The sequence below is a fragment of the Antedon mediterranea genome, chromosome 7, assembly GCF_964355755.1.
Source record: "Antedon mediterranea chromosome 7, ecAntMedi1.1, whole genome shotgun sequence".
In the NCBI taxonomy this organism is placed as follows: domain Eukaryota; kingdom Metazoa; phylum Echinodermata; class Crinoidea; order Comatulida; family Antedonidae; genus Antedon; species Antedon mediterranea.
In genome coordinates, this window is record NC_092676.1 from 28,865,807 (window position 1) to 28,889,745 (window position 23,939).

At 34.3% G+C, this 23,939-nt stretch overlaps 1 protein-coding gene across 3 annotated transcripts; it reads left to right on the forward strand.

Annotated features, from left to right (window-relative positions):
- Positions 1–8,132: 8,132 nt before the first annotated feature.
- LOC140054876 (soluble guanylate cyclase 88E-like) lies at positions 8,133–23,646 on the forward strand. Of its 3 annotated transcripts, none has more exons than XM_072099978.1 (14): positions 8,133–8,267; positions 12,763–13,527; positions 13,794–13,891; positions 15,333–15,417; positions 15,818–15,880; positions 16,268–16,367; positions 17,048–17,177; positions 17,379–17,525; positions 17,704–17,850; positions 19,576–19,732; positions 19,885–20,084; positions 20,498–20,604; positions 21,280–21,322; positions 22,246–23,646. In XM_072099978.1, the coding sequence occupies exons 2-14, from the start codon at positions 12,843–12,845 to the stop codon at positions 22,249–22,251; spliced, it is 1,968 nt and encodes a 655-aa protein (XP_071956079.1). In that variant the 5' UTR covers positions 8,133–8,267; positions 12,763–12,842; the 3' UTR covers positions 22,252–23,646. The 3 variants fall into 3 exon arrangements, with proteins under 3 accessions (XP_071956079.1, XP_071956081.1, XP_071956080.1); XM_072099980.1 differs by having other exon boundaries at positions 15,821–15,880; XM_072099979.1 differs by lacking the exon at positions 8,133–8,267 and having other exon boundaries at positions 12,738–13,527.
- The last annotated feature ends 293 nt before the right edge of the window (positions 23,647–23,939 follow it).

Genomic DNA, 23,939 nt, shown 5'->3' on the forward strand with positions numbered 1-23,939 from the left:
AGTACAGTAAATGTTCGATGTTCATGACACAAGGTTAGTATAACCACACCACAAATGTCCTCTACTAAGTTTATTCTGTGCTGCTTGATCCCTGGATTGGATTGTTAATGCTGAAGGATATCCACCCAATAATTATTTAAAAATATCTATTTTTTAATTTTGATGAAATTGATATTAAATGTTCAAAATCACCCAAGGCGGCACTACATATTTAATTTTACGCCATTAAAATCATTGTATGAATTCAAGGGTAGACCTTGGATGAGTTAAAAAAAAATAATTCCTTAATGTTAATTGAACTTCCGTTGTAAAGGTCACGTACGTGAAGATGGCCATTATTGTATTTATGTGGGTTGAAATACGAAGTTAAAATTAAACTTTTTTCTACTCTCGCAAATTTACTCTCCGCATTTTGCATTTATTACAAAATTGATGAGGAGCAGCACTCTACATAACAGTGACAATTAACCATGCTTTGTCGCGTCGCGTCACGTGTGTGCGCGGGGGTGCGTGCGTACATCAACTCACCCAATTGACTCTATCGATACAGTAGGTGAACTCCGTGTCCTCTCACTCGATACTGCATATCGTCTTTCTTTTACTCTGCCCTCTGGCGGCAGGTTGTCGACTGTACCGACTGATATACTGCCCATACTTCCAGAACTTTGGCAGTTTCTCTCCCGTCTGCAGGGTAATTGTTGGAAAAAAAGAAAAGAAAATTGCTTTTCCCGTGAAACATAACAACATTTGTATAAAGGCAGCGCAGAAGAAAAAAAACTTTATAAAGATTGATTTCATTGTTTAAATCTTTTCTTTCAATATACTGTATTTTGAAGTCATTACCAATACCATATATTTCTATTTTGGAAATAGGCTAAAACATTTATTATTATTAGACTGAAGAACTTACAAATCAAGTAGGTGATTACCCCAATTATGGTATAACATATCAGACGTCCAAAAGCTACTCTTCATTTGCATTTGGAAGATGACGTCACTGGTTATCCCAATATGCTTACGCGTTGTGATTCTTCTATGAAGATCTTTCTTTAATCTACCGCTAGTTCGGTGTTTAATATTTTCTTGCGAATCGTAAGCTGCTGAACTGTCTTCATCGTCACTACAGTAGCTGCAGCTGGTACAGCGTTCATACTGAGACATTGCAGGTGAGTTGTAGGTACCAGAAGTGGGACACTTTGGCGTTCGCATGTACTGAAGACGATCATTTCCATCATCAATGTCTTTAGGCTTACCAAGTATCAATCGGTCACTTGTCTCGAATAAAGATTTGATATATGTAGGAGGTGATCTTGGTGGTAATAAAGGGTTGGCAGTAACCGGTCTAGTTCTGATTCTTTGGCTAGCCGGTTTACCGCCAACTTGTTTTGTGCGTGATTTTGGCGCAGGCGCAGTGAGTGGTCTTATACGTCTGCTGTTGAGCGTCATCGTATGCTCCATCCTACATAGAAACGAATAATGAAATAAATATTGGTTTTAGGAATTAAATAACTTCATATGGGAGTACAAAAAAGAAACAGTAGTTTATTTCCTCTTTGGTATTGTAAACATTGACCGAAAAAAATTGATGTGTTTCTCTCAGAAACATCAGTCCGCCCTCCTTTAAAATAACGTTTTTCTGATACTTTAGTTGGTTCTCTAAATGTGATTTAAAGAAGTAAATCATTAAAAAATAACTATTAGTTTTATTCTTACCTTGTTTAACCAAAATGCTGGTCACATTCTTGGTCTTTGGCGTAGATATTGTAATAAACGTCACCGGCCGTTGACTTAATCTCACTACAGCTCAAATAGGATTCACTTTTTCATTCGAATAATTAAAACACACGACGGCACCAGACAATGTAATTAAACAAATAAACCTTAGTTAATTTTCTCTGAAATCTGCTACTTCTTCCTAATTAAAAAGCACAGTTAGTATCTATTTCTGCAGTGTATATTAAACATATAGATTGTCTAAATGAGGAACAAGCCACATCCTTAATTAACTGTTATTATGACTTGCTTTCGATGTTGTTGGTCATAACATTACGTTAGAACATAACATAAAGGCCATCATAAATGTGTTCAAATTATGTAGACACACTGTGACGAGACCTATATGATAGCAATAATGATGATAATTTAAAAAGCAACTCAACAGCACACATTTTACAAGGCTAAATTTAATACTGCGAGTAGTTTAACACAAATTTGACGCACGAGTACGAAAAGCGTTGATTATTATCAGCTTTTGAACACGCGAGCGTACCAAGTGCGTGTATATCTTGTGTATATTGATGATGATGATGCAATATTAAAGGGCTGGTTTAGATTAATGTTCAACCTTCCAGTATACGATAATAAGCACGTTATATAATTATAACATTAGCGAATAGTATAATTATATTATTTCCATGCATACAATTACAATGTTTGGATACGACAACGTTATTAATTAAAATGTTCAGTATTTGCTGATAAATAATTTATTCTGTATTAATATTATTCACCTGCATAAATCTAATGTTTTAATTTGTTTTGAGCACATTGGACTTAATTATGGTTTATGCAGTGTGGCTTATACCACCTATCGATTCTTTACATTATTAGATGTTAAGTCGCACTGGTTACGATTACATTACGTCAAAATGGTATGTTTATTATTTTGTGATAATGGTCTAAAAGCAAATTGGGAGATAATGACAGCAATTTGTCCAAAACACACACTCTTACGCCCGTATTCTTAAACCGGACTTTAGTCGTAGTTCGAAGTTCGACTTGAAAAAGTCGTAGTTCGAGCTATTACTTCAAATTCGATTCAAAAACGAAGTAGTCGAAGTTTGCAGTTCGACTTAATGAAGTCGAGCTTTTAGTCGAGTTGCAGTTGGGTAACAAAGGCTATACATTGGCCAATGACAAGAGAGTATTTGAGGAGCAGACGAAATTTTGCGCATTGATATCACTTTCCATTTTCTTACAACACTTTTTACGCATCGGGACTATACATGAAAAATAATTTTAATCGTTAATTTATTAGAACAAGATGAGTATTAATTTAACAGTGAAGTACTTTTGATTAACAACAAACAAAATCTTCAAAATATATTTAGGAACTATGGCGGTACGGTAACTTTTATATTTTCTAAGCCCCCAACAAAGTATGATCGCGACGAACCACGCACTTCAAAGCGTGAAAAGAAAGCGCTAGGCCCCCTAACATTCCATCGCGTGGTGAATTTCCGCATCTGCCATTGTCGCTATGTTAATAATAATGTTAGAAATAGCACTTCCATTAATTTTTGGACAAACTTTTTCATTGAAGTGAATATAAAAACATATATTCTAACGATTTTAACACCATAATTAAGTATCTGTGCCTAGCGGTTTCGAAGATACATAGTACGTTATTAAAAATGGCCGCCATTTTAATTATGCAAATTAGGCTACTTCCTGTTGTCGAAAAATGTCCTAACGTTGATTTCGGTAGGGGTCTAAAAAACACATTTCATCAAAAAAACCTTTTCTTGCAATTTGTGTGAGTTAAAAGTCTAAATCCCATGGACTAATGGCGTGACGTAGTTGAAGTCGGACTTGCGCGAAGAAAATTATGTAATTTGTATACAGTTGTAAATAAAGATGATTTTCATTATTATAACATATACCAATATATATTTAATTAAGCTAATATAAAAATAGATATTTCATTCTTCAATATCTGGCCAATATAACAACTCAATGACTGTTACGTTTTTCATAAACATCGTTTAAAAACCATTTAGTCGACCATTTAGCCTGCCCCCTCCAGGACTAAAAAAATCGATCAAAATCCGTCTCGATTTAGTCGAGGTTGGCCTGAATTAGTCGGCGATTTAGTTGAAGTTCGGTTTATGAATTAAAATGACGTCATTTTTTTAGTTTTAGCTCGAACTACGACTAAAGTCCGGTTTAAGAATACGGGCGAGCGTATGAAACTGCCCACTAATTAAGAGCTATATGCATCTGAGCAACTAAATTAATCACTTCCAAATTAACTTGGCTAATGTACACGAAGCATGTCCTCTAACATGGTAATTGAAATCAAATAAACTTACAAAATCTTCTCTAATTGAATAAGAAAATGCTAAAAATGTCCACAAGAAGCTTATAACATCGACACAAAAGAAATAGAAACTAATAATAATAATGACCAGATTCAGACTTAGGCCTACTCGTAAAACCAAATCAAATGTTTCCTTATTTGCTTAAACAACATAAAATGTATCGTATATAATGTTTTATTAGTGAGGCTACGAGTCCAAATATTTACTTCGGTAAAAAGGAGGACATTTTATAAGCTTAAAATAAATTAGTATTTGGCTAGGCCTAGAAGTGAGTCGATGGTGATCACTGGTGTGTCTTGACTTACCCTTAAATACTTGCTACTCAGCAGCAAACTTGCAGCCTATCTTGAGTGATTGAAAAATGAAAAAAAATATTATGTTAACCTCTTCTTTGATACTTAAATTAAGTATCCTCTTTTACTAGTTTTTACAAATAATGGTTTAGCTATACTACCGTACTAATTCTATCAACACATTATATGGCCTAACGAGTTTTGGCTTTGATACTTAAATAACTTTAGGCCTACCAATACATTTTCACACTGACTATGACTTTGATACTTAAATCATTCCAGCAATACAACAAATGTATTTACTTACCTTGTCTTTCTCCTCCAATTCATCAATTGTGTCATTTTGTACGTGTTAGTTTTCCATAATATCCATAACTACCAAACCTCTGACATAATACCGTTATCATTGAGTAAATGTAGATAACCTAACCGTTACTTAATCGATCTAAAACCTACACACAACAAACTATTGAATTTGATCTTTAGACTTTTGATGAATAGAGGGGTAGACATCATGTGCTGGTATTTAACTAATTAGCTTACTGGGCAATCATGGACAATCTTGTATAAATTATTTTATAAATCTTGTATAAATGTATTTTTATATGTATGTTATGTATAGTTTATGTTATCACTTTGTATGTATTTTTTATGATTTTCCTAATAATTCAAATCAAATCAAACTGTTTTTTTTCCGAATCGTATGATCCAGATCACAGACGCATGATTCAAGAGAATTTATTTTTGAATGAATAAAAAAAAATACTGTATACTTATAATTATGTCCTCTGTCTTTTATACCCATCAAAAAGTGAGAAACAGGTACAAGACAAGTCACGTATACACTGTGCTTATAAACTGAGTCTCACTTGAGATTTAGGGTGTGGGATAGTATTTAACTGATTGTCAGAATGAACAGCAACCGGTCAATTACGTCACTGACGGGTGATGTAAGAGATTGTTTAAACCATAGAGATATTATAGTGAACTATAATATCTCTATGTTTAAACACATTAATAAAAAATGATATGGTATACTAATTCATGATTTTATTATACTTCATTTTATACGCGATAGAGAAACTCGCCAATATGAAGTATAAACTGCAATCTCTCGTGCTTATAAACCGAGTTTCATTTGAGGTTTAGGGAGTAGAAAGAGTTACAATCCCGGTAAAGGCAAGCACGTTCCACCAAGCTCAGAATTCTTGGAGGTTTCAATAAATAGATTGAAATCAATTGAAAACAAATCATTTGTTGTCTAAATAGTATAAGAACACTTCATTGATCATTAAAGGATACTTAGAATATCGATTGGGCCACTTAAACACCATGCTGCTCTTATTGAAAATCGATACACAAACGTGTCTGCGTCGTAATCACCCTTAATAATAATGCGTGGTTACAACACAACGACGCAACCAATCACAAGCGATTATTCGAACTATTGCTTGTGATTGGTCAACTCGCTTGCGTTGCGTCTACGTCCTTGCGTTGCGTCCTAGTGGGAACCGAGATTAAGGTAAAATAATAAGGTATAGATTTATTTACGCTAATTTGATATATGCGATGTCGAAGAAAAGAATATTTCCATGTACGATGTTATGGAATAAATCAAGTTAATTTGATTTGCCATGCGTTCGCACAATAAAATATATTACAAGTGAACGACAATGATTATGTTCATAGCCGAAGAATGAGGATGGACCTGCTCGGTCGATTGTCGTGCCGGAGGGAGGAGAAGCTGAGGGACTAAAGCGGTAGATTGGAGCGTTCTATTTCCATCACATATAATTACAGGAGATTAGTGAGATACTATTAAAAATTGTACATATAACGACCTCTCGATATCGATATTGTACTATCATGGAAATCATAGTATATCAAATACTAACAAATCTAATCAAGTAAATGCAATTATGTATTTGTTATCTAAATCAGATTACATGTTATTTAGGTTATTGATGTAAACATTGACAAATCAGAATACATCTAAAGATCTATCTACACTATCAAACTTTATGTGATAAAAAAAATGTAATGTGGACATGATGATATTACTTGGATATTTGGGCATATCACTATTCTATTTGGGCACATCACATTTTTTGGTAAAACTAGTTTGATAGTGTAGACAGATCTTTATTTAGGTTATGTGAACATTGACAAATGTTGATGTTTAATGATGGGCTATGGCGGGGTGTGGGTTATCCACGAAGCATTTAGATTGGTAGATAGATGTGCCGAAGCTTTGGATTCTTAGTCAAATGTATTAAGGATTTGGTTGGTTTTCATCAAATGTTAATTAATACAACATCAATAAATAGATAATAAAAATGGCATAGTAGACAAAGAAGAAGCAGGCCCAATTATTAATAACTATGATATAAACAACGAGATAGTGTACAAAACGTACAAACACGCAATAGCAAAGTAACAAGCAAACGAGACAACGAAACAATATTGATAGAAGAGACAAACAACTGGTTGGTGGTTCTGTTCGGTGGTATGTTGCTTCGGTTATGAGGCAAAGCCGGTGACGTCATGAAAACGACGCCCGCGTAAAATAAATACAAATGCGCGCATTGGCTACGGTTTTTGAACGTGGTTATGTGATTGAGAGTCCTTTTGATCTCCAAGTCATCGAAAATATTGCCTATCGGGTTTTAATTAACTATCTTCAATTTCCAATAGTTCATTAATTTAAAACTTCATTAGGAGTTGATGTCATTTTACCCCGTACAATTAATTCTTAAAAACGAATATTCCTATCAGCAAAAACGATACTCGGAATCAAATTTCAACATTAATTCATTACCCAATTTTCTAACAATCTATCGACGAATATTCATGTTTAAAAGAACAATATTATTATACAAGAAGAGTATACTAATCAAATCGCTTACCATGTGGGTAGGCCCTGAAAACTTCTCAACACATTTTCATTAAACTAAGTGGTTTTATGATGAAAAAGCTAGAATTAGAACTATATCGAAATTAAGAGCAAGAGGTTAGATTACAAGTATTAGGCCTAATTGCTGTGCTAAGTTAATTGATGATTATCTAGGAAAAAAAGTACTCAATATAAAATGGCAAAATAATTTTAAAAAAAAAGAAAAATAATAATTTCGTGCCATGGTAAACCCACACATCCTTCTTTTTTTTATTATGGAGTGAAAAATTAAACAGTAAAAATGAAAAGAAAAAAAAGTCAAATGATAATGCTTGGTTCTCATTAGAATACAACGCAATGACGTAACGCAAGGACGTAACTCGATGACGTAATGCAAGGACGTAAGCGCAATTCAGTTCGAATAATTCATAATTGGTCAAATTACTTGCGTTGCGCTACGTCCTTGCGTTCAAAACCAAAATGAATATGGTTGACCATTGCCGCAATGCTATTGCTCACCAAACAAAACCAGTCAAAACAAAAAAGACAATGAAAATGGATTGAAATTTAAACGTAGAGATTTAGCGAATGTTAAATGATTTAATTATATTGTACTGTTTTTAAAAGTTAATTGTTTTTAATTCAACATTCTAACAAGTTTTTGAGGTCGATATCTTCTATAATTTAATACTATTACAAAATCCAATTACCAGCACTACACCATCTAAATCTTAGTATTTGTGTACAATATATCTCTATGGTAACGCATAAACAACTACAGCCAACCGTCAGTAGGTTCAACAACGCATGCGCAGTGCACTTTATGTACTTAAACATCCTCTGAATGAAGTTTCATTTAGTGATCTAAATTTTACAGACAAATGAGGATCTTGAGTCCATCAATCAGCCTGCGGTAGTATCATCTCATGTCACGGCAAGCGTGGATGCTTTGCAGGTGTAAAAGGTCGCATTGTGAAAATGGTAGGTTTACATTATGTTTCTATTCTACCTGTGTGCTTGCTCTGATATATTTTAACAATCACGGTATGGTTAGTTTAAACAAGTGTACAATCAGTTGGATGTTTCGCCCGGTTTATGCCTCTACTAAGAGCTTTTTTAAATAACTTGTTACCGAACATTTCTGTCATACTCAATGGATACGGTAATCATTCTTCAAATGTGAACATACAATTGAAAAAATCGGTACAAAAGGAATCCATGAGTAGGGGAAAAATTACAAAAGGCTTTCTACCTTCTAAGAGTTTTATCAGATAATTTATATTGTTTTGACAACTCTTGTAACATGACCACAGAGCTGATTTGCCATTTGCCCCCTAACTGAATATGGACAGTCGATAATGTTGATGTCCGATGCTTTATTTATTAATTATCTTCATTTATAATAATATTAAGTATCAATTCTTGTTGTTTATTCTACAATTATGTTGTTACTTATTAATTAAGTGGAAATAAGTTGTTTTTTGTGCAGCAACCATGTTATATGATTTAGCACATTGTATGAAATACCAAATTACCTTATTACAGACTAATCTGTACACTGCCTTGGCCCTGGCAGACCCCTCTAAAGTTAGACTAGAGACCCCCCTTTCCCCAACTATCCCAGCTTAGATATTGTAGATACCGCCAGCGACCAATTTTATATGATTTAGCACATTGTAAACAATACCAAATGACCTGGCAGACCCCTCTAAAGTTAGACTAGAGACCCCATTTACCCCAATTATAGCCTACCTTAGATATTGTAGATACCACCAGCAGAAAAAAAAAACACCCAAAACAACATGTTTAATTGAATAAAGTTTAACTTTAATCGAACTAACACAAAACAATTGAAAATATATCACATCAATGACGATAAAATGACCATTATCATTCTAAAGGGAAATATAGTTTAAGAGTTTCATTTAAAACTTATATAAGCCAAATATATATAACAAGTACGGATTTGGGTAAATTTAGCATTCCTAGCCTTTGTATGTCAAAGATACATTCGTCTGTAACTCTTGGACCTACTTTAAGAGAAAGCTTATGTAATCACCTTAATCAAATTCAGGATTGTAGTAACTTAATCTAAAGTGATTTGATTAATTAATAGTACTTTTCTGTGTTTTTATCCTTTGATTGATCCTCTTGATCATCAGAATAAGGATTTTTTTTTAAATATTATAAAAACATAAACGGTCATAAAGTTTGGTCAAGAATCAAGTTTTGTTATAAATGGAAATGTAACGTTATATTTCTTTGAATTTCTCGTCATATCGACAAAACTTCTTAGAAAATTATATTTAGAATCACGACCGTTTGATCCTTAAGAGGAGAATAAACAAAAGCCGTATTAAACGTCGTTAAGTCAAACCTATGGACTCCATAAAAACTTGAATAGCTCATTCATTGTGTCTTGGTTGTACATTAACTAAACATTAAATGTATTTCTATTACAATATACTACCTCTATTAATTTCTTTATAATAATTGAAGAATTGTAAATTATCGTAGGCGTCTATTCGTTATATGAACATCCGTTTACAGGAAGAATTGAGCTAAAAAGGGACAGGAGACATTTACAAGAATGATATGGCCACATAATTGAAAATTAAACAACATTAGCAACACTGGCTCTTAGTTCCCTTTTGTGGGCCTATTTCCTTCCACTTAATTTGTGGTTGTTGTTTTGTTTTTTTGTGTGCGTTTCTGATGTTTTTGTCAATAAAAAATAAGAACAATTAAGAAAGATATTCCCTTAAATACAAACTATTATACAATACAAATTTAAGGATTTTCCGTAAGAGGTATTCACTTAGAAGAATTATTTAAATTGAAAAACAAAAATATATACTCTAATGTTTTCTATAATAATTTGCCTTAGTTATTATTTAGTTTGTTAGTGTTTCTCTTATAATTCAATGTCCACATACAAGAGGTAACGGTAAAACAATAGTATATATTATATATTGTTTCTTAGTACCATTTACACGAATTAGTAAATTGGCCTTTATAGTGTGAATGGTGAATATGACCACTGGACTATTGTATTTTAGTACGCCTATTGTAGTAGGCCTATGATTATATTTTGTCAACCGGCCTGGGGATTCGGAGACCCATTATTAGCAGAGCAGCCGGCCACCGGCCTGGGGATTCGGAGACCCATTATTAGCAGAGCAGCCACCCGCCTGGGGATTCAGAGACCCATCATTAGCAGCCATCTGCTTCACATGTTGTATATTTCGATAAGAGAATTCGTTTACATTAAAATGTTCTTATCACTCATCACAAGACAAATTATGTTTTCAGTTACAAAAAAAATGATACATTTAAGTTCACCTAAAGCAGACCTATACTATGACTGTTATTAATTTTAAAACACCGTTTTTAAAACAAATTAATCAGGTTCAAATGTTCCACCGGTAAAGTAACATTAGGTAAAAGAAATAATACTCATGAAATTGAACCACCGTGCAACCCCAGATTCCTCATCGATTAATTTACCGCTGACTGTGTTTCAGCTGCCGTGTAAGTAAATGGCATTATCACGTCTTTCGGATGAGATGCCGTGACGTTGGTACGAGTATCATTGGGTGATAGTTCAGTATTCAAAGCAAGAAAATGCCACTAAATTTGGACAGGGGACTATTAAACAATCGAGTATGATTTGACACTAGGAAACAAACCTCGTAATGGATTATTCATCGCGTCGTGATTTGTTAAGCGTGGTTCCCACACTAGCGACGCAACACAAGGACGTAACGCAACGCAAGTGAATTGACCAATCACAAGCGATGGCTTATTCGCCTGTGATTGCTAACTGTCTATAACTTTGCTTGTCATTGGTTAAAACGCTTGCGTTGCGTTTACGTCCTTGCGTTACGTTCTAGTGGGAACCAGGCTTTAATATGCATTGCGCTTACGTCCTTGCGTTGCGCTTACGTCCTTGCGTTGCGCTTACGTTCTTGCGTTGCGCTTACGTCCTTGCGTTGTGTTTACGTCCTTGAGTTGCGTTCTGGGAAGCAAGCTTAAATAATGGAGGCGATCACATCAAATCCATTCCGATTCCATAATGAAGCCACATTTAAAAAAATATATTTTAAGTAAAATGACAAACAAATACTTTTTGTTTCCCTATTTTCGTGAGGGTTACGTGCGCGTAAATAACGTCATGGCTTCTAAGGCGAATGATTTGTGTGTCCTTGCAAGTGATTTAATCATTGACTTCGTGTTGCAGATCATTATTCTTTCCTCCTGTCTATGTCTGATTACCATTTTACATACATGACACTAATTACGTGCTCTCATTACGAACAGTGTCCTCAATTGTATCACGTTTTTTTTAGAGATAGAGATTATCGTAAATTAGATTTTTTTATGATATGGTAACAAATTCGTCAACGATTTACAACTTTTTAAACAAATTGAAAAACAATTTATTTAAATAAAAACCCCACGCGTACAAATAATGATGTGCATATTTTACAATGTTTCAATATATTCTGTTTTTTTTACAAATATTTTAATATTTTAAAATAATATGATCTAAATATCTGTCTACTGTATTGAGGATAAACTAAAGTAAAACATTTTCACCATGACATTAAGTGATAGATTGAAAAAAAAGATAATGTAACTATGTATGGACCAAACACAGTATGCACGAAAGCCAGTGGAGCAGTAGCCTTCAACAATAAAGCAGGAGGATTGTTATACCTCCCTGAATGAAGTTTGCTCCAAAATGGAAAAAGAAGAAATCATTAAAATTGTCTTGAAAAGAAATGTTTGTATTCACACTCCCTATGATACTGCTATTAAGTTTGCCTTTTTGTATGTTTCATGTTTTGTATTTTCATGTGCTTTTAATTCTATATTTATATCGAGTTTTAAGGCATCCTGTAATTGGCGATTTTTCGCTGTTGGATGTGGTTGAAATAAAATAAAAATTAAAAAATAAATTTGTGTCATGATTGAGCATAATGTGCTCGAGGTCATCCAATTGCTTGTGTCTCATATTTTTAAATTGTATATCCTCTGCCATACATTATTGTTATACGTGTTTGATTGGTATGTTTATGTTGTTTATTGTTGTTTTATGGGCTATCCTCCTTTGTTTCTTATTTAATGTATTTGCTTGTAAATTGTTTGTATTCATATTGTCTTGTTGAGACCGAATAAAATCAAATCAAATAGTAACATTTAATCAACAAAAAGTCTTAAATGAATTACGTAATGTGTGCATAACGTCTTCATGTTTAGATGGTAATGAAATCACTCATAGATAATGAATTCCAATGAAATGTATGCGATAATGCATACAATGACACCACCTGAAGACAAAACAAACTGTCCATGTTCTTGACTAAATAGTAAAAAGTATAATTTATTCAAAATCTACACAGTTAAGCATCTACTAAGGATAATATTTAAATAAATTGTTATCTTTTGACGCTTCTAATTTACATTTTTTCAGATGTTCTATTTATAACCAAATCTGAAGAGAATCGTTAAAGCAGCATTAGTGTACGTTGACTGTGACGATCGACTGTAATCATGTATGGGCTGCTGTTAGAAAGCATTCATGATATGATAAAAGGAAGATATGGAGAAGAAAAATGGCTGGAAATCAGGAGTAAAGCAGAAATTGACGAGCACATATTTGTCACCCATGATATTTATAGTGAAAGAATAATTCCGCAAATCTGTCGAGCAGCTAGCTCGATACTGGACATTGAACTTGATGAGTTTATGTCTGAAAGCGGAAAATATTTTGTCAATTTTGTGGGAAATTATGATTATGATCGTCTGCTCGGGTGCCTGGGCCGAAACATGAGTGATTTCTTAAACGGACTCGACAACCTCCACGAATACATCCGGTTCAGCTACCCAAAGCTTAGGCCCCCCAGTTTCTTTTGTACTGACGAGAACGAGAACGGGCTAACCCTTCATTATCGATCGAAGCGACGGGGATTTCTTCGCTATGTAACGGGACAGATTATTGAAGTGGGACGAAATTTCTACGACATCGAAATAGATGTTCAAATTGTGAACTCTGAATATAAAGGCGGGATGCAGTCTGTGACGTACTTATTAAGCTTTGATAATTCAAATTACCGTAAGAATGCTGGTACGGTGTCGAGGTTTATGGAGAGGGCACCCGACCTACACCCTACGCATTTGTTTAACATATTCCCATTCCACATTGTCTTTGACGATTCCATGACCATACAGAATGTTGGTATGTATATTCTATAAATTATATTTTCAATTAATTTTTATTTTTACGTTGAATCAATAATATATACGGTAATAGTTTAACCAGTAAAAGTTCAGGCAAGTGAAAAAGGGGATATGTTGTAGTGATTGGTTAAATTACTTGCGTTGCGCGTACGTGTTTTCGTGTCGTTGCGCGCTATAGAGGTTGGAGGACTCCTCCCTCAAGCTAAAATCTGAATATTTGTGACGAATAAAAATAAATAAATAAAGGTTGTTATTTTCTACTAGGCACCGTCCTTCATTCAGCAATCCCATACCTCGTGGGCAAGCCTCTCGATCAAGAATTCGAACTGATTCGACCGTTGCTGGATTTCTGCTGGGATTCGGTATGCTATTCTTTGTTATAATTTGAAAAATGCAGCTTACGAAACATATTAAAGTTACTGCATAGTTCTCTATTTATTCTTAACTTTATTTTTCAATTTCTACACAATACACGCTGATTAAGTATGTTAAATTAATTGACACACACACAAAACATGATAAATTAAGTATTTCAAGTAGTATAAAATGCAATTGCAAATATCAACAAATCATTCCAATTGTTGTTGATGTGTCTTTATGCAGACTAAGCAGCGAGGAATGCAATGAGCTTTTTCTTGACGAAATAAATAATTAAAATTGGCTAGATCTCCTCTAAACAAACAAGTCATAGGTCTATAAAACGAAGGTATATCGTAGTAGCTTCAACATTGAAAACCGTGTGTTATGCACAATATAATTATATTTACAATTTATTATAACAAGGTCTAAAAGGGACATAAACATTGACAGACACAAATGTCGTTCTTTTCTCACGATTACTGCGCAGCTATTGAGTCTAACAGTACTTCTATACGTGTCGACCATATATGTCTGAGCATGCGCAGAAAGACTTTGTAGCTATGCAGTAGATGCGTGGCGCGTATTGAAAAACTAAAGGACTCCATTAGTAGAAGATGATTTTGAACAACAAGCCAATTTGTAAAATACATTTAGTTTACAATGCTAGATTTAATGAAAAATACTAATAATTGGCATTGATGAGAATGAGAATAATAAATGCTTAGGTCTAATTACTCTAATTATTGCCTTCTAATATACTTTGGATTTATTTATGTCTTACGTTTTAAAATTTTGTTGATTAGAATTTTAACGTTGTTCGATGTTTTGCAAAAAAATAGATTTTAAATTTTACAGACTATTAAATAACTAAAGCCATAGAATGAAAAAAAAACCATCGTTTGTAATCAATAAGTGAGGAACGGGATGATGAAAGACAAGGATGATATTTTATTTTTAATGGATCAGTAATCTAAGTTTATTGTTGACAAAAAAATACAATAATAAACTTAGACCTTAACACATATCATAATGGTGTTCAGGTCACGTAATAAACCTTACTCATTGTTGACAAGTTTCAGGAGTAAGGGTTATATTTTTTAATACATTCTTTCGATTCGCTTAATCATTTAATAACTCCCAGGTGTTCTTTTCTTTCTCTTTCAAAACGTTACAGTAATATGTTTTTTTCCTGCATTTCTAAGAATACTAGTTGAAACTAGTTTGTAAGAACGATCAATTAAAAAATAGTTTATCCATCCTGTAATTGGCGAGTCTGTGCTCGCTGTTGGATACGTATGAAAAAAAAAATTGTCTTCAAAATTGTTGACAAAAAAAAAAATTGTTGGTTGAAACCCTCATTTCCTGTTTTTTCTAGAAAAAAATCAATTTAGTCCAGATTGACTATACTTTGTAAATTTATATAGAAAATTGTTTTTTTTCTAGGTAATTATGCACGTAAATAATGTATTTGAACTAGCTGCAACGACTTTGATTCGAAAAAAACAATCAAAAGGTCGGAAGTCCACAGGTAATACAAGTTAGTTACCTTCGTCTGGCACGCTCACTAAACAAAAAACTAAACGATTGCTGAAACAATAGGATTGACGACATACTCTCCTGATCGACTGATAAATTAACCGAATGACGTACTGACCGACTGACCAATTGATATACTAACCGAATAAAGGGTATTTCACACCTGTTCCGACACGTTTCCGCTCCAGTGCCGGTAAATCAAACCGAACGGCATTGTTTCGTTTTCACGACGTTCCACGCGGCTTTGCGCCAATCGATATGCGCGTAGCCGCTTGAACACGAAACATTGACGTTCGATTTGGCGGGTGCCGGACCAAGTGTGAAAGAACCTTAACTGAACTAATACAGTACGCTAAGTAGTAATATATTAATATTCAGTTTTTATTTCTCAGTAGGCTCAAGAAAGGGCAGCAAAAATTCTAACGAAAGCAGGAACTCTAACGACTCATGGTCAGGTAATTACGTCACAAACCAATTTACGATCCTAAATAATCAAAATATCGAAAAAAAAATGTCTTTGTTTCAAATTAACTATTAATGTCATCATCGGTAACATCAAGGCAGTCATTAGATTGCTTTTTAATTTATTCATTACAATATTTAAAATATATATATTAATAATACATTAATGATAAATTACAATTGCAAAAGCTTGTAATACGACTTTGTTTATGTAGAGTATCTTGTGTATAATATGTTTATCTTGTGAAAAGAATTGCCACCTTTAAGAAGAATAGTGAATTCAATTATGGTTATCCTGGGCAATTGGCCTAAATATACAATAAAAAAGTAATTGAAAAACAAATTGTTACCTTTTTTATTTGTTTCTTTTAATACAACAGATGCCCTAACTTTGGACATGAACCCACGTCGAGTTCGCCTCAAGGGTCAAATGCAGTATATAGAGGAATGGGATTCCATGATTTTTCTATGTACACCTGTGTAAGTATTATAATATAGTTTCATTTTGAAAATAATAACGTAATTTTCATCCGACCTAAGTCTATGTTCTAGCCGGCGACGATTCAACTTAAAATTGGTTTAAAAAAACATACACTTTGACGTTTCATAAGTAGGCCTATAGTACTTAAACTAAAGAAAAATCGAAACGCTAAATGGAAAACTAACAACATAAACAAAGACAATAACTTAATACTTGGGTTACATACGAATCATCTAATTGCAAGGGCTCATGATAATTTTATAGAAATACTCACTATTATTAATATTTTACCATTTTGTATGGAAGAAAATATGAGATACGATTTAATGTTTTATTCTGTCCTTGTCCTTGAAATTGTTTTAATGCTAATTTTCCTCTCATCATTTCAATCTTACCTAACTACTGTACATTACACTATAAATAATCAACTTAGACGAAATAAGTCGTTGGCATTGACAATATTATAAATTAAAGATATTTGAACAGATAGTTAATACCATACTAAGATTAATAAAGCCAATCTAAATCAACGGGAAGGTTACACACAATAGTATTTCATTATGGCTCCGTTTTTATACGTATGCGTTCAAATGGTGATACATAATAGTACAGTTTAATTACAAGCGCGCGTCAACTTTGTGTTGGAGGTAAAAACTTTTTTTAACATTTCTTTTTTTAGAATGGAAAATATAGATACAATGGCTGCCGCAGGATTGTATGTGAACGACTTTAGTATGCACGATTCGAGTCGTGATCTCATTCTAGCTGGAACCCAGCAATCTACAGAGTTAAAGATGGCACTCGACCAGGTATGCCATGTATTTGTTGTTGAATGATGAAATGAATCAAAGCCTGGTACGTAAGACCTTATGAGCGCCCTCATAAATTTAATTTTCTCGCCTCGTTGTACTGCAAAATACTGGTTTTGTGGCGTTCCATACAACCCCGGTATCGTAAGTTCTTTTTAATAGGCGAATGTATATTTAAATCATGTTAATTGTTTACTTTAGGAACAACGTAAGAGTGCGCAATTAGAAGAAAGTATGAGAAAATTAGATGTCGAAGTTAAGAAAACAGATTCTTTGTTATATCAGATGATACCAAAACCTGTGGCGGAAAAACTTCGAAAGGGAGACTCAGCTACCAGTACGTGCGAGGTAAGAGGACTAAGGATTGTATTTTCCCAAATTTTGTCAAGACTGATATACGACAAATGACAGGTAACACTTCCAGATGGATTGCGCGCGCGTGTATGATTACTCATCCAAAACCATATAAGCCTTTAAACGTGCATTTTTACGTTGATCGTCTTAATTTTTACTTTGTATTTTAAAGGTATTTCCGTGTGTGACAATTTTATTCAGTGACGTTGTAGGCTTTACGACAATCTGTTCACGTATTACACCTATGGAGGTGGTAGCCATGTTGAACAGCATGTACACAAAGTTTGATAACCTATGTGAAGAATACGAAGTATATAAGGTAAGATGATTACGTCACCAAACATTACCATGAAACTAAAAATTGCTTACATTTTTTTACTTGAAAACATTTAGATACAACGCAACGACGCAGGCGCAACACAAGTATTTTGACCAATCACAACGCCACTTTTCGAATGATTCATCGCGTCGTGATTGTGAAAAACAAGCGTTATAGCTCTGTTTACACTATCAAACTGTATGTGATGGACATGATATGTCATACCACATTCAAATTCGTAAATGAAGTTAATATAAATGTTCACTTTTACAAAAACATTAATGTTAGTCCTTTATTTAATTATTTACTTTCTTATTGAATTATTGTTAGATCAAAATTTATGCATTTTGACTAATATATTTGTTGTGACAGGATTTCGTTTAGCGAAAGCTACTTTGAGGCTCCTATTTCACATGGTACGCTTTGTATGATTTGAATAAAGTTGAAAGATTATGAAAGATTATATTTGGGTATATCACTACCATATTTGGGCAAATCATACTTTTTTGTCAAACTAGTTTGATAGTGTAGACAGAGCTTAAGGATTTTATCAAAAGAGCAAAAATAGGGTTTTAAAATGTAAACACACGGCGCTAAACTAGCCATTTTTCTAACGCTGCTTAATAATATCACATAATCAAAAACACTTTATACTTTATTGCGATTAATCCAACACGACGACGGTAATATAAAGTATTAAAGATAAAATAATTAAATAACTACTTGCGAGTGGAATTAATATTATCAAACGCCCAGTTGATTAACAGTTGAGAGTAAATGCAAACAGTCTTCTAATGTTTACATAACGAAATTTCATGCAATTACTCTTTTATATTTAATCTAAAATATTGAGTATTTTTTTATTATATTTTCACAAGCGTTAGTTTGCAATCACCAAATTGAGCGTGTCAATAAATAATCTTATTAATTCACAATGATTGGGTTTCACGATGTCTTGATTAAAAGATGAATCGGTGGATGATTAAAGTTTCTAAGCAGAGCGGTAAGGTGGAATCTAATTAAAGGTGAAAACAAGAAAGATGTTTAATTATACAGCTAGCTATCATGATTACGCTTAATGAAAATTATACCAAGTCAAATTCGATTATGTTCTCTGAGAAATTAAATCTGAGAGTTGGTTTCGTGAAATTATGTATTTACGACTAAGCTCTGTCTATACTATCAAACTTTATGTGACAATAAAATGTGATGTGACCATATATGGACATAATGACGTCATAATACTACCATATTTGAGCACTTTTTTGTGCACCAGGTTTGCACTACGCCTTCTTAAAAAAAAAAGGGGGGGGGGGGACATTTACACAGACGAGCGGTAACGGTAAGCGGAAAACCGCGTAGCTTGTCCCACGTAGAATCTGTCCTGAGCGGAAACCGCCCGTCTGGTCCGCGTAGAATCTGTCCTGAGCGGAAACCGCCCGTCTGGTCCGCGTAGAATCTGTCCTGAGCGGAAACCGTCCGTCTGGTCCGCGTTTTTTTTAATAGTCATAAGGAATAACATAGATTCTATATTTATTACACCGTTATCGCTCGTCGTCTGTGTAAATTGGCCTTTAACTCTAGGTGGATATGAGCCGTCATTTAAAAGTAAAATCTAAAAATAACCATTACAACAATAGTTTGAGCGGCGTTTAAACAACACATACAGTAGTATCACAGTTGAATTAACTATTATAAGTTATCTAAGTGTTTCTCTATTACTAGGTTGAGACTATTGGTGATGCATATATGATAGTGTCCGGAGCACCTATACCGACCGACGACCACGCACATAGGGTGTCCGAAATGGCCATGTCAATGGTCAAGGCGATGAGAGATTTAAGAGAGCCCGATTCAGATGACCACATGAAAATACGTGCCGGTAAGAACTAATTAATTGGAGTTTCAAAGTCACTGACAGTTACATTCAGAAAAAACACAGAGATTTATCCCAATAAAAACGGGGAATTCTTTCATAAAATCTTCTGACAATATTTGGCAGAGAATAATCTTTATATTAATGTTGTTGGACAGGTGTGCATTCAGGAGTGGTGGTTGCTGGTGTTGTGGGACTTAAGATGCCTCGTTACTGTTTATTTGGTGACACTGTCAACACAGCGTCTCGGATGGAGTCTACGAGCGAGGCTCAATGTGTACACATCAGCGAAGCTACCAAAGAGTCCCTGAGTAACTGTCCGTATGTGATCGAAGAAAGAGGTTCAATTGAAGTTAAGGTAAACTTTTTATTACAACTAAATACAACTAAAGCTTGCATCCCACTTTGACGTAACAGAGGGACGTAAGCGCGTGTCGAAAGTTAAGTAATTTGACCAATCACGGCGCGATGGATCATTCGAACTTATCGCTTGTGATTGGTCCAATTACTTGCGGTTCACGTACGTCGTTGCGTTGGCGCCCAAGTGGGAATCATCCTCTTTAAATAGAAAAAATGAATAATTTGTTATTGATAGGCCTACTTTTGAAACATACACTATTAAATAAATGAAATCATAAACGGTTGCCTATAGAACAATTGGTCAAATGTTTTGCCCCACTCTGACGTAATTTGTACGTTATACATTGAGAACACTCAGACTCAAGTAGGGCAACACACCTGACCATGGAAAACTCTAAATTTTGCTTTTAGGGTAAAGGATCTATGAAAACGTATTGGTTGAAAGGACGGCGAGACGACGCACCGCCGTTCAGAGGGTTCAGAAAGCTCGGCTATCACGACGACGACAACTCGGATGTGTAAGTTGAATTTGTTTGTTTTATCTTAAGCGTGGTTCCCATTAGAACGCAGCGCAGCGCGACGTATTGACGCAAAGTTCTGTATTTCGTAATCACAAGTCGGAACCGACGACGCAATAGTGCTGTAAACATCGCAGGTTTGATTTCACGCAGGCGGGATTATTGGAATGGAATTTTCCTACGTTGCGTATTTTGCGTTACGTTGCGTATATAGCGTTACGTTGCGTATATAGTGGAAACCAACCTTTAGTGATCATTTCTGCATTTCAGACACTCGTCTCATCATCATGATAACTACGGACACTCTGCTAAATGTATTTGTACCGTACTTGAGGGCGTACATATGTGTATAATAATATCTAACAATGACATCTATGGAATCTTTCTAACAATTAAATGAATATAATATGCCTATCCATTTAGGTCAACGGCGCTGATCTGTTTTGAAAGATGGGGTAAGTTATAAATCTACCTTCAGCTGATGGGACTGAGGTCAGAGGTCTGACAATAATGCATAAGACCTCTTGATGGTCGTAAAACAATGTTAATACGTGTTCCTCCTAATATCCTCTCATAGTCTGTGCCCATACCTCCTCACATTACAGTACGTATTCGGTACACTTGCGTTAGTAGAAATCAATGTTAATTAAAATAATGTATATATCAATTTTACAGTGAAGTCAACCCGTCGTACAGGCCAGTCAAGTTTGAAAATAAGGTAAGAATGAGCGACCAGCCTAGTCAAATGGCAAGGAAATCTAAATTTACCTCGGAAAAAAAACCAATAGAAAAAAAACCGGTGATGCCAAAACAAAATATATCAAAACCACTTGTGAAAACACCTAAAGTCAACGAGTCTGCTGCCGCCACACCCAACAATAAAAAGAACATTGTGAAATCTCCTGTAAAAGACAATATAACGATGTCAAAGAATTCACCGTTGAAGAATCAATTAAAAGCACCGATTGTTATCGGTAAGAAAATAGAAAACCGACAGGAGCCGAAACCAACCGAGATGACGCCGATTGAGAAACCGATTATCAAAGAACCGAACGCTAACAAACTCGGATCACCAGTTAAGCCTATGAATACGTCATCGTCCAAACTAGCAACCGATGTAAAAAGTCCTGTGAAAAGTCCAGTAAAAGTTGAAGATAAACCACAGAATTCGAACGCTAGCGTTGAGGAAGAGAAGTCCGGTGCCGCCGCCGCCGAGAATAAAAGCCAAGTGAAGTGTAGCAGACTTTGTGAATTGTTATAATCGAATCCTCAAATTATCTATTTATATTGGTAAAATGTATAAAAGAATACAGTCTTTATATAAGCTATAATGTGTATTTAAGATGACATCAGGAATTTTACGCGACGTTGCACAAATAACTGTACGCTTCAATATTTGCGCGCGCGCGTTGTAATTTATGCAGGGTTATCAATAGGCCTACGCTTGTTTTTTTGTATATTTTAATAACAATTGGATTTTACCCGTTGTTGTTGTTGTTGCACAAAATTACATTTTCCGCTATATTTTATTATGAACGGTTTAAAAAAAGTGCATTAATTAAAATATAATATTTTTTCTTTTATTTATATTTTTTATAATCACAAATTAATTTCGGCTTCAATTTTTGCTCTATTTGACAGAAATAACATAAAGAACGCGAGTGGAGTGAAGGTATATTGAAATGCACAACAACCAAACGGTAGGCTCCAAGTGATCTGTCTAAAAAGCGAATAAAACCGAAGAATTTATCAGTAGTAAATGACAGCTTTAGTTTTAATGATCAGTTTTATAATTGTCTGTAACTGTTCAATAATATTTTGTAAACTGTATGTATGTAGATAAAGAAAATATTATAAATAAGAATATAGTAAAAACGCACAATTTAACGATATTCTAAGCAGGGTTGAACAAATAGAACATGCGTAATGTGATGTTAGATTGACGTGTAGTCAATGTATTATCATGGAGTTCTTTACTCCATGGTATTATGAAGGGTCACGAGAACCCGCGGTGAACAGAAATAATAATGTATGAGGCATAGCCATACAATGTTGGGAAACGTGGAATGTGGTGTAAGGTACAAGGGGAATGGCCTCAGAATAAGACAATTCGTAAGATAAAAATGTCTAAATGTGGTGGAGTAAATTTTTAAAGCCTACACTAACAAACGAATTTTGTTTTCAAATCGGCGTTGTTCGAGTTTGGAACCGAAGCTAAAGTTTGCAGTGCAGATTTCTGCCAACATGTTTGTTTATTTGCAAACTAAAGGTTCCTCGCGTGGACTAGATTTCGGCAAACTTGTTTTCTGCAGTTTGCCGAAGTTTGTCAACTGGTCTACACTAATAAACTTTCGGAAATATTTCTTTATAAACTCGTTTGTACGAGTGTAGGCCTAGGATTTAGAACTTAAGATGTTATTATCTATGCCAAAATAAAACGCACAATTCGACCAACTACATTAATGTGGTGGAGTAAATTGGTCTTCGATAGGATACATATATGTGAAGCTGTATCACGGAATCAGCCTATGATACTGAAGTACCGAGAATCGGCTCGTATTGCTATATATGACAAATTAATAATATATTCATAGATTTACGATTAATTCGACCAAATAAAATGCGAAGAGGAGACACAAAGATGACGCGCGCGTTCATATACAGTACTGATAAAAATGTGACGTCTTTTGTACGCGCGCGCCATCAACAAGTGTCTTTCCGCAATGACGAATTACAATATAGTGTAGTAATACAAAGTTTGCAAAACGTATTTGTAACGCACAACATGTTAATTAAGACACTTCTCTCTGGTAGAGAAGGTTAGGTCTTAAGCTCTGTCTACACTATCAAACTAGTTTGACACTAAAAGTATGATGTGCCCAAATATGGTAATGATAATATGACATCACCAGTAAAATACGTAGACCTTTTCCAGATATCTAACCAATGCCTGCACTTAAACATTAAACATTGTATTTTTTAGCAACAATTATATTTACGTACTTTGTACCATGATGATACACTTTTATGTACGAATTCTGTAATGTGATTAGTAAAATAATAATAATAGTATTAAATGTGGACTATATGATTTTTATTCTGGTGATCATAATAGATAATGATAATAAATGGATGACGATGATGAAAATGATGTCGATCTTGATGATCATGATGATGACGATGCTGACGATGATGATGATGATGTCGATGACGATGATGATAATGACGATGATGACAATAATGACGATCATGATGATCATGACGGTGATGATGATGACAATGATGACGATTATGGCGATGACGACGAGTGAGATGATGACAAATCCACAATGACA